Below are 13,171 nucleotides of genomic sequence, written 5' to 3'. Positions count from 1 at the left end.
ATTTCTTGTTTTGCTTTTTTTTATAAGTTTAATCTAATTTTGTGTTAAATAAAGCACAGCAACCCGCGCACCATATTAAGAAAATGCATGCCTGTTTCATTAAGATTCCGAAATGGTATAATTCCCAATACTATCAGTGATGATCTCTTACATTGAAATTAACTTGAAAATATTGATTTAATAATTGTTAGAAAAAGTTGTAACCATTAAATACTATCGTTTATAAAATTATATTTTACGAAGGTTGTTCAAAGTTGCCACCATAAGCTCTATTTCATACTCTACTGAATGAGTTCTTGAAGCTTGTTCGCGAGATAATTACCTACCTAAATGAGTTCACCACAGACTCAATTAAAACATATTTACCATAACAAAGATAAACATATACCTCCTATTTTTTACGAAAATGTAAAAACGAATGAATTAAATTTGCATGATATGATTTATTTGTAACATAGACTCATTAAAGTTATTAGGTACATCAACTTATTACAAATATTATTCCTTAATTATTCCAGCACCTCTCTAAAACATTTGTCCTAAAATCAGCAGAACAGCTTTGCTAATAATTATTGTCAGGCGCTTCTAAATTCATACTTTAAAAAAGCTGAAGTTTGTTAGTTTGATGAAGTGAAATGATGAAGTGATTTAAACAATTATGTCACCATTGTGTACATATATGATCCCTGATTGCTATAGGCTATACATATATACATACATTAGGCGAAGCCGGGCTGGACCGCTAGTTGTTATTATTATATTACATATATTACAAATCATCACGATTGTTTTAATCCAATAACCACTTAAATATATAGATACTCTTAGTTGTAATTATTTTATTTATCTATAACTAAATACAATAAATAACAAATCTGTAGTATTTTACGCTCATATTTCAACAAATTGTTAAAAAAAAGGTTCCATAAGATGTCACAATAAATAATTTTTATGCCTTGGCCCCGTATCTTATAATTGAGCATCATGAAAATTAAGTGTACGGTTTTTTCGATTATTCAAAGTTCTTAATATGTATTTCGGTAAACAGTTACGAGTCAGAAGCGATCACCTCTTGAGTCATCGTCTCGTTAATTTTAATATATTAATATAAAAGCTTTCTATTGTTTAAACATAATGTATTTTGTTTGATGAGATATAACCGGCGTGGAATAGCATACTGCTGTTTTGATCGGTGGGTGGGGGAGCCGGAGGTCCGTATCCTTTACCCTTCCCAGTCCTTTCCTTTATTGCTCTCGTCATTCCTTTCTTAAACCCTTTCCAATTTGAAGTCGGCAATCCATTTGTAGAGGCGTCAGGTCTGCAATCGACCTTACGCCTCTCTAAATGTTCATGGGCGCTTACCATCAAGCGACCCACCAGCTCCACTGCCGACGATGACATAAAAAAAAACAAAAATAATAAGTATATATATTCAAAATATTTCATACATTGCAATGCACCCGATTTCTATAAAACATACTAGCTACACGCCCGGCTCCGCCCGGGTTGTCATTTATCGTAATTAAAATTATTTAAACTATCCTATCTCTCAAGTTGGATCGAACTGCACATGGTGTGCGAATTTTATTATACTTAATCGATTAAGTGGTTTAGGAGCCCATTGAGGACAAACATTGTGAAGATAAGCCAATTTATTGCATAGAAGCCCTGAATTATTGAAATTACCGTTAACAAATATTAGTTGCTGTTCGCCTCGGCTCCCACATGGTATATACATAGATAGCCTATAGCAGTCAGGGATCATGTACAAATGCAATGTCGAAAAAATTTTTCAAATCGATCCAGTTAGCTCATCGTCACAATCTCACAAATTCACAAGCTTTACCTCTTAATAATATAACTATAGTTTACATACATTATCTGTGGTATAAGTCAGAGATGATTTATTTATTAGTACATGGATCCACATATGCACATTGCTAATTTTATAGACAAAGAAAAAACACGGTGCATAAATAAAGCGAAGCAGTAACCTTTCATTTTTTTATTTTATTCGAGAAAAAACATAACTCTCTATAAAAGTTAATAATGTGTCCATGCCCCACAAGTTGATTTTTGTTGGTGATTGTGATATTATCTTAGGATTGAGAACACATATAAACAGGAATAAAAAATTCTATGTTCTAAGACCAAAATCTGAAGATGAGCTGCATGCATTATTTGTGAGACAGTATATAGGACTCGCTTCGTCCGTCCTAAACATAAGACAGTGATTTTATATTGATTAGCCGTCATACTAACAGAGGAGGATTCTATGACGTCGTTGGGAAGATTTATGTCCACTTTTATTTGGCGGGAAAATTAACAGCTAGGTTCTATGAATCACTAGTAGAAGCGACACACTTTTTTTCGTGTATGAAAAATAACATTAACATTTCTCTACTCATTCAACTACTGTTACTACAATCGAACAGTCGTATGTAGTAGTCATGTTTAATTTACCATGATTTGGTAGAAATGAATGGAAATAATAGGAAATAATATGTTAATTTGTCCCTCTCAAAGCTATTATTGCCTATAAAATCAACAGACAAAACTTAAATAAGGATATAATACTTATTTATAGTGACAACTTTCTTGAAGTATTTTTTATAGCACTCATGCTTATTTGTATGAACGTGTGATACTATGTAAAAACGCCAATTAATGCCTAAGTAGAAGAACTTTGGTATACGAGTAAGTATCCATTTCATAATAAGGACTACTATTGACTGAAACAACACCCAAATATACGTGGGTATGATATGAAAATCCCATGGCAAATAAAAATATATTAAACATATACACTTTAGCCCTGAATGCATAAAGGTCATATCTATATAATCAACTTATTAGAATAAATAAACTTGATCATTAAAATCAATGATAAATTATACAAAACAGTTCTCACTGAAAACCAGCCCTGATATAACAAATCAGTCACGGTCAATTCATAGAATATGTCAAATAAGCAAATAGACCAAGACCACATCTGCCTAGGTTATCTAGACCATGGTAACATTATCTAGACCATAGGTACATGGTCAATTGAAGATGCTGGTCTTGTACCATGGCCACAAACATACATAATCTCATTGCCAGTACGTCTGTCATGACTAATTTGCAAATAACAATTAAAATGAGATGGAAAACTTCAGTTGTACCAATAAACCATTAAATAATCACTATACGTGTGTGTAATTTTCCTTCGGAACATGAAAATTGATGATCAAGGAAAACCTAAGATGTTTACAATTTCTCTTCCTATTTGCCAATGCAAAATTCCTATCGAGTCAACCGCCTCTAATTAAATTAACAGCCTGCCTATTCGGTTCTCATACAAGATTTCTTTTAAATGCTATACAATACATAGTTCAACCTTTTTTGGATATATTGTGCTGTTTTTGCAACTCTTTGGTTGTTTATATGTATATGCTACTTTTCCTACAAATCTATCATGCATGAAAACTTTAACTATTATTTAAAGTTGTATTAGTAATAAGATTTATTAAAAAACCCAAACGCTAACATTTTAGTTTCATTGCAATGATTTGAATGATTTTTAACGATCTTTCATTTGGTATATAGCCTAGGTAAATACATAATCAAAGTAACTCTTTTTTTTTGTTTTCGGACATTGTTTTTATTATGTTATAGCAGTGCCCAAGCCACTATCGCAAATCTGATGATTAAATAGTCAACGACACCACATAATATTGCAGAATCCAGTGGTTCTGACTGAAGGGCTCGCCAAAGACATACAAACGATCAAAAATATTACCCTCATTGGCACCTTTCCACGAAGTTCACAGTCAAAGTAACTTTTAACATGATTGCAATGTATATATTTATATTTTTTTTAATGAAGTAATCTTACTTCATTTGTGTTTTATGTCCTTTATGTAGATACATAAAGGACATATGTCACAAACTGAATGGTTTTTTAATTGTTTTATTACAAGGTCTCAATAAAATTTGATTTTTTACAATATAAATTAGAACAAAACAAACGCCATGGTCAACAAATATGCAGGCGTTTTATCAGAGTTGAGCCACATTGCATTCTGTTGCAAATTATGTAATGTATGTGTTACGTAGTTTTAAAAGATGCACATATTATGAGATATTTGCTGTTACTCGTACTTTCTTTACTTACGAGCATTAAATTTTAACAATAAATTGAATAATTTTTTTCAAAACCGTAATTTTTATTTTTATTTTAGAGCACGAGGTCATGTGTTTTAAATTCCAAAGAAGGTAAATTTTCGTGCTCCACAATTGCCTTGGTAAATAATGCGAACATACTTTCAACTTAAATTGTATATTTAAATTCCTTTTATACGACAAGACTCCAAATAAGTGACAGTTTCATACGGTCGTACTTATATATGCGAAGCTTTCATTCGCTCTCAAAGTTAATCGTTGGTAACATGAGTTATATAAAACAGAAAATTTTGACATTAATTAATACAATAATTTTCATTTTTTCGTCATTTCATACAAATAAAAAAATAATAAACTTTAACTATGCACGCATACAGTCAAAAACATGTTATCATTTTTTTACAAAAGTTTTTTAATGTTTCTCCAATATATAAACATCCTCTATATTTATCTTGGCCATAGTAATAACCTCAAACTATAAATTAGAACATTTCTTACTTATTTTAATGAACTTCAATCGAAGGGACACCGATCTCGAAAACTTGAAGCGATCGTACGTAATATCGGTGCATATCACCTAGAGGTTGCATCGTTATCAACATACGGGTCGCCTTGGCCCACTTCAGATCTCCACTGAATCATATCTACGGCTCTTTCCATCGCACACACCCACTAAATCACCAAGGCCGATAATGTTTATTTTCATTTACCTCAAATAACTACCATTTTTACCTTAAACAGCAATATCGCTATCTGCCCTTACCATAGCTTCCTATTTGCTTTTAGATTTAGTTCAACCTCTAACACATAAAATATAATTAACATTGAAACGAGATTTATGTTCACCATGAAGTTTAAATTGTTATAAGCACAAGTAAATATAATATAGCAAAAGGTACCTAATATCGAGAAAGTAGGATGGCGCCAATATGCTGCGCCGTCCGCTATGCAACTTATTAATTTAATATTAGTGTGATATCATTCGTTTTAATAAGTACGCAGTCGTATTTAACAAAATTTTCAAACGCAAAGGTATCGATTTAAAATTATTTAATATCAATAAATTGAACTCATAGATCACAGTATAGATATGTATTTATGTACGTAAATTGGAGCAATACTTTCTCTTTGATCCATGACAGGTTAAGTACATTGGAGTGCTAACTGACACCTGAGAATCAATTCGGAAAGCGGTGGTTTATAAAGCTTTTATGGTAGGTCATATGTACAACTGCGCAAAAGGCTGTGTAACGAAATATCGCAAAATTGCAAAATATTGAACGTCTCTTTAGTCCTGGAATTACGTAAACAGTTGAGCAATATTGTCCAAATGTAAAAGAATTAAAGTGTACCGCTCCGTCCATCCGGCATCGGGTGAAACTGCGTTGATCATATTGCATAAGAGCTTCCACCACGAGGACGCACCAGACTCGTAGGCATCCTAGCACGGACGACTAACAATCCATCAACACTTACCTACTTACCCACTTTGATGCTCTGATGCAAATTTCTGTCAGCTAATGATGTGTCAATGACCAGAGATCTCAGACGCCTGCGATGTGTAAATGATATTGAATCAATGTAGCATTGAGACTACAGTGCAATCCAATCGATACCATGTTCCGTGTTATATACGTACTTAACTTTGTGACCCAAATATAAGTTCTTAAAATGCTCCTGATGCAGAATGGACTGATCATAATTTAGATAAATGCGGCAGGACAATCACTAAAACAGCTATTTAAACACATAATTAGCTGAGTGCACATCGTTTTATAAATGCATTGCAATCTAAATTTGAGTGCAGACTACTACACAAAAATTATGTTAATTCTTTATATGCCCAATCATACTTTTACAAATATCCATACTCTTACCAGTACATTTCTCCTTCATTGATATTGCGCAAACTATTGTTTTTATTAGCGTCACTTTAAGCTTATCCCAGTCATTTGCATGAATTCAGCTGATACTTTACCGTTTATTATCTGTGGCGACATTTGATATCATTCCTTTCCTGTATCCGAATATATTTCAATGTATTTTAGTGAGTGGACATGATAACTGTTAACGATTCAACTACAATACGATATAATGTTTAGTAGAATAATTCTTTTATGTGACTGGCGTTGGCAAATTACCGAATTATGATTTATTACTATATGCGATTTATTACAAAGATATATTTTTATGAAGTCGCAAATGTTTCACGAACCTTAAGCCACTATATGCAATATGCAAATTATGCTGTATTATTACATATTCTATTCTTTCTATTGTCTCGATTATAATTATTAATTATTTAGTGTTATATACATACAAATTAGGAAATTTATTCATATAAGACACATGATAAGCTTCAAATACACTTTCAGATCCACACCCAAAAATTCGTCACCTATATCGCGCTTCAGAAACCCATAACGCCCGGCAGGCAATGTAAAGACTAATTGTATACATTTCAATTAACGTAACATTATTCCGATCGATATCATTTCTTCGAAGTCAATTACGATGGTTACGACGCAACATTGGTTGGAAATAAGGGCGAGTCTCTACTTAAATAATTGTGCTAAAAGATTCGGTACTCCAAGACGGGTCAAACTTGTCGTAAGGTTAGTTATTCAGTGCCGTTATGCCGGTATATATTAAAAGTTGTTCATGAAATCCACTCTTTTTTATTTTTTCACACGTCGCTATGAAATCGATGCAGTAAGAGGTGTTATGACGAATGTTGCACTTATAACAAGCATACGCAATAACAGTACGGACAAATAAATCTGTCACCGACCACAGCAGCATTAACACTGCAATAAAGTGTACGCAATCTGTAAATATTACGCATCACTCGGCGTGCCCTAAAACAAAACAATCAGTCGAAATGGCAAAACTTTCGAATGACTCTCGATGACCTATAGATTTGGGGCGCAAATCATCCATTGAATAGATATGAAGGTCACTGTCTAATCCTTCCACTGGTCTTACCACGGTACACGGTATGGCACAATCCCCAGCGAGAGCAGTGGGGTGACGCAGCGGCACCAGTGTCACTCGCTCAGTCGTCGCGTACCCGTGAACTTGGCCTGGTCCGATCACCCTGGCCCCGAGGCCTTATCAGAGGCGCCGCCCGCGGCCTATAATAGCTGGGCCGGCGTCTCCCTTTGCCTCCAGAGTGGCCTGTGACTTCGGCAGACATGTTTCGCGCCTTGTGCCTCCTAGCTGTGCTCGCGACTGTCCGCGCCTGCAAGCCCTGTAGTGAGTGTCAATTATCTGCCTAATTTAAAATCATACGAGTGTACAGTGGTCATAGTGTATGAATATAGCATACGTGTGACACATCCTATGTGTGTTTTGTGTTTGTTTATGTGCCGTGGGTTCGGTAAGTCAGCAGCTGAACTAGCGATCGGTGCTTATCAGTGTTGCAATTTGTTTTGGAGGCAAAAATTGGGTCGACCTACAATTATGAACGGACCGCTACTGTTTCTTTCACGAAACTTTCTCTCGAGTTTAAAATGATGGTAATTAATTATTGGCCATTTAATTAATTTGGGCATAAACTTTCAGATGGTGAGTGAAATTTACTAAAAAAACATAGAGTACAATAAGATTAAATTAATCAAGCAAAATAATACTTTAAAATGAATGCAATTAGGTATAAAACGTCATAAATATGTTTACCAAAATGCGGAGACGTGAATGCGCTACCGTATAAGCGACGGCTTAAATTTTAATTTCTACCAACACTCGATCGAGACATTCGGTTCCTCGTGTTATGTCATGCATCATTTGCTAATAGTAAAGTGCTTTAGAGAGCTCTTGAGCTAAGTGCATTATGGGCCCATATTTCTGTTGAAATTTTAAATATCATGGATATAAAAGTATGTACATAACAAAATTTTAAAAATTGTGTGCAATACTCATAACGCATTCTACATTTACCAATAATTTTTAAACGTTCCTGTTTCAATTTTAAAAAAAGTTCAAATAAAAAATAAAGGAGAGATTATATGAGGTCCTATTATATACAAATAATAAACTTTTTTATATTTCAATAGTATCTTATTACAATTTTTTTTTATTATATGAATAATAGCCCTAATTCGTTTGGCAATAAAAATCAAAATACAATTAAAACTTTCAAACCATAAGGCATTAAGTAAAGTCATTGCAGTTAACAAATACATTTTTTCGTAAGAAAATATTATGTTTCCGTAATAAATATGCGTTGTATTGTGCTCCCAGAGTTAGGGATCACTTTTATCGTAACAAATTATATAGCAACATTTATAAAGTACGGTTACAAGGTGTTGCAATATATCAAAACAACGGGAATCGTGTGGTCCTTTTGTAGGTTAAATAATAATTAATAATACACCGTGTGACCGAAATGTGGTAGTATAATTTACCAATATGGTATACGTAAGATCGATGTTGTCATTGCATGGTTAAGTTTGTCTAAACTTTTTTTGGTACAAGTAAAATAAAAATAAATAATTCTTATACATTTTACATTTGTTTGCATTAATTTTAAAATACGTAAGATCCATTTATGAACGACTACTGCATGTCTGCGCAACTTCAAGATAATTTGAAGTAAATAATCATTTAATATAAGACTCGCTATACGTCCTCGGCTTCGCCCTTGTAGTCGAGAAAATTTGACAGTCTGGTGTTTTCCCGCAATTATTCCCGTTTCCGTGGGATTTCCGGGATGAAGAGACAGACAAATAAAGTAATTTACATATTTACTATACGAGTGAGGATTATTTTATATACAACAATATATACCAACTAACTATTGTTACCTAACGTGTCGTTACGCTGCGCAAGTTTCGTGCGACGCGTTAATATTTCAGTAGATTTCAGTTGATAAGACACTCTTCATTTCCGTTATCAATTACTGTTAACCTAGTTTCATGGTTATTAAATTATTTAGGATTTGCACCAAATTTTTGTCGCACTTTTCATTATATTCATATTTAAAAGATTTAAAACTCTAATAATAAGGTTCCTTTAAATTTTTACTTCTCTAGTCGTGATAAAATAACATTCTATAAACATTAACATAGATTGTAGTATTACATGCAAAACATCCTGTACGAGTATACATCGCCAATTAATTAAATTTATAAGGATTAAGAAACCAATACCAGGCGCACGTTTAATTATTATGAATTAAAATGATGTGAATAGGTATGTAAGAAGGTATAATTATCGTTATTTGCAACTTTATGTCCAAATTATTAATGGGTGTGATAAAAGATTACATTTTATTGATTACGAGTTTCTTAGGTACTTCTGTAAGAATGTTATCAATTGTAAAAATGTAGTCATGCCACTTCATTATAATGAGTTATCAATGATTTTACGAGCTTTTTATGTATCGATGTTAACGTATAGTTAAGTTTAATCAATATTTTTAATTGCAATCTTTTACGTAAACTTCTTCGCCAGAATTAAAGAAGTAATATAAGCTGCATAGTATCTTCTCTATAATAATCCATTATATTTATATGTACGCTATAAATTATACAACTTCTAAATATAGGTCATTTTGTGTTTAGTATTCTTCTTAAATTGTGTCTAATCACAAATTGAAAATAAAAATTAAATTGAAAGTGTTTAATTCCTAATTTTGTGTAAACATTACAGCTTGCGGCGTGCGTCGAGGTGCCCGCGTGGTGGGCGGAGGAGCTGTAACTCCTGGAGAATTCCCGTGGCTGGCTGCACTCATGAGAGATGGCAAACAAATTTGTGGCGCCACAGTCGTCGCTCGAGACCATTTGATCACCGCCACGCATTGTATTTTCGAGTAAGCGTTGATTGAATGAGCACATACGTGAATGGAATATACAGTTATTTTTAACAAGTAACTAAATCACCATCAAATCGTCAGAACTAAACCAAATATCTATTGGACCATACGGGAGGCACCAGCCTTCTAATGAAAAATTGTCAATATCGGTCCACACCCTGTCGAAAGCTCAAAACACCTATATATATAACCTCATATAAAAAACTGTCATATAAAGCATACCAATATTCAAAATATATGTCTACTATCTATTATGGATAGACTATCTATCAATAGATTTAGCAAGTCTATTTCGAATATAAAGGCGTAGAGTCACATGGTTGCTCAAAAATTCTTAGCATAATCATCCTTAGATCTGATATTAATTATTAACCAACCATCTTCATCATCTTCTATCTAACATTATCATATTATGTTAATGAATTGATAGTTTTTAATCAACTTGATTGATTAATATCAATCATAAATCAAAACTAAATTCGAAACCTGTTACTCACCGGTTTACTTTTTGCGTCGAATCTACGTAAATTATAAAATGATTCTATAAACTAAGGTAATAGTAGTATGCCTTAATGTAGGTCAGTGCTAAAATACCGAAATCCGAGACCATATAATAATAATACACCCATATAAGTGCTGTAAAAATTTGTGGTGAGGTGCATCGTTATGGCTCAAAAAACATTTATTACCAATTTATTTCCTGACCTAGTGACTGGTTTACCTCTTAAAAGATTTAAAGTACAACCTTAGGCTATAAGCCCTAAATCAAAGTAAACGGTACCCACTACATGTGCTTATTCTCCAATCACATATAAATCTCAAATAATAACGCCCCTAAGTAGGTCCATTGCTGGATTTATCGTAAATTCCAAATTAATTTTTAGGTCAAGAACCGGTTTAAACGGAGAAACAAATTGATGTCTGCTAATTTCACTACTGCGTTATTTGTAATGAAATAAATTTACGTTAAATATTTAAGCTAAATAATTATACTGTTATATTCTGAAAGTAGGCGATGACTAATTCTAGACCGAATTGACACACATTTTTCGAGTATTATGTTTTTATGCTCATGTTATGTATGATACCGGTACCGTATAAAATATATTATTAAATTTAATCAGTTCTCATTCACGTAAATGATAATTTTTTTTATATTCTTATTGAGTTTTAAGTATGTAACTAGGTACTAGAAAATTTTCCAATTTCTTATATTTGATGCGATTGAATATCATAAAATAAATAACTAATCATTGTCAATCGAAAAAGTAGGAACGGACCTTTAAATATATATATCATAAAAACTTTTTCTAATAATTGATGAGATATTAAAATAATGTTAAGTGCTGAATAATGTTCAAAAAATTTAACTACATAAACTTAGATAGGTATATGCCAAACAATGTCACGTGGGAGACGCACAAATTGGTGAAAGTCGATAATGATTTAGGAAATACGATGACAATTGACATTGTGACTTATGTCAACGCACTCGAGTCGTAAAGCATTAATTATATTTGATTTCACAAAACTGACTGTGCATATTTATTCATTTTATTGGCGATGCGAATATAATTTCTAGTATAAATATTACTAACGTATTATTCGAATAGGCAACACCTATTCATAATTTCGTGTTTGTTTATTGAGATTTTTAGAGAGTAGTGGATATATCGTGATTTTATACGGGTTAATTAAAATTATGGAATTGTTGTTGGACGGCTTTGTACTGGGCAAACAAGCATTATTCAATTTTAAACACATTACCTGCATTATTTTTTAACATAAAACTTTTATTCAGTCCATAATAAAGACTCATAAAGACTCTTTCCCAAACATTTATTTAATTTACGAAACCAATACAGAATGTACAAAGTTACTAAGGAAATTCGATCCGATTAATTTAGAAATTCAGTATCAAAATAAGCTGTCAACAATAAAAACCGCTATACAGGGATTTTTACTATAATATTTAACACAAACGGTTTGAATGTTTTTCAATAGGTCTTAAATTTCGTAAAATACCAAAGCCCACTGTGGTCGTTGATAAGAATACGCATTATTTTAGATTCTTTATGAAGCGTACAGTGTACCCACATACTGGTACATTTGGCGAGTAATGTAAAGGATATTAATTTAACACCCTGCAATACGTACTAAAGTTAGGTTTTTTATATAATTTGATAATTGAATGGCACAATCCTCGTATAGATAACGATGAACGTACTTGTATGTTCTTTGTGATTATTTATATTATTTACAAGCGGATTGTTCATAACGTTTCCGGTTTCCTTCTATTCTATTGGAGATTAATTTATTTTAGAAAATCCAGGCTGCAAATCCCATGGTAATTTGAAATTTCATCGCAGTAAAAAGTACCCTATATCACTCTCTATCGTTCAAATTAGCACACAACTCATACAAAAAAAAAGAACTCCAGAAACAAAAAAAAGCTTTCAGAAAGAAGAAATACGGTTGTGTGGGTATGAGGAAAATCTGCAGAAAAAAAACAAACAATTTAATCGTAGGAGTTATCAATTTAATGGCAGACTGCTGCTTTTTTAGTTTTATATTAATAGTGTGAGTGAAAAGCTTAATGTGATTTAGAGCTATCAAAGATCTATTTGAAAAAAAGGTAAAATATTTCTGGACAAACAATTACAAATTCCATACCGCTATTATTACAGATAACATAATACTATAATATATACCAGTAGCAGTATCATTTAAAGATAAAACATAGATGAATGTTATTTCAAATAACTGCAAATACATTTACAATATAACTTAGAGTAAAGATACAAAAATACAAATGTGCAGAATTCATATGAAATTGAAATATACAAATTAGCGGTATTCAGACACCGGAGGATCCAAAAACAACCTACACTGATAAAGATATTCATATTATTACATAACAAATTTCTTCCTTCGAAAGTTATCATCAAGATTAACGCAGTTGCGCTTTGTTCGAATTTCTTTACAACAATAAAACCACTTGACATGTTATTTATCTTGCATTTACTTTGTAACGGACTTTAATACTTTATCTTTTACGAGATCCAATTTACTCCAGTTTATATTCCTCCTGAAAATCGGGTTATGAAATATATGAATAGCAATCAAAATTCGAATCATTTAATTTTTTACAACATATTTAAATTGTGTGCGCAGTGTTGCCACCTTGTTTTT

The 13,171-nt window shown here is 32.4% G+C and overlaps 1 protein-coding gene across 1 annotated transcript in view; it reads left to right on the top strand.

Annotated features, from left to right (window-relative positions):
- The first annotated feature begins 7,242 nt into the window (after window positions 1–7,242).
- The window catches only part of LOC119839507 (transmembrane protease serine 9-like), a 9,347-nt gene continuing 3,418 nt past the window's right edge, over window positions 7,243–13,171 (top strand). The window contains exons 1-2 of the mRNA XM_038365816.1: window positions 7,243–7,419; window positions 9,817–9,976. Of these exons, the coding sequence (XP_038221744.1) occupies window positions 7,359–7,419; window positions 9,817–9,976 (221 nt within the window). The 5' untranslated portion in view covers window positions 7,243–7,358. The remainder of the gene's footprint in view (window positions 7,420–9,816; window positions 9,977–13,171) is intronic.

The sequence above is a fragment of the Zerene cesonia genome, chromosome 3 (assembly GCF_012273895.1).
Source record: "Zerene cesonia ecotype Mississippi chromosome 3, Zerene_cesonia_1.1, whole genome shotgun sequence".
NCBI classification, from domain to species: Eukaryota; Metazoa; Arthropoda; class Insecta; order Lepidoptera; family Pieridae; genus Zerene; species Zerene cesonia.
The sequence above is the reverse complement of the archived record's forward strand: the minus strand, read 5'-3'. Positions and strand labels throughout refer to the sequence as shown.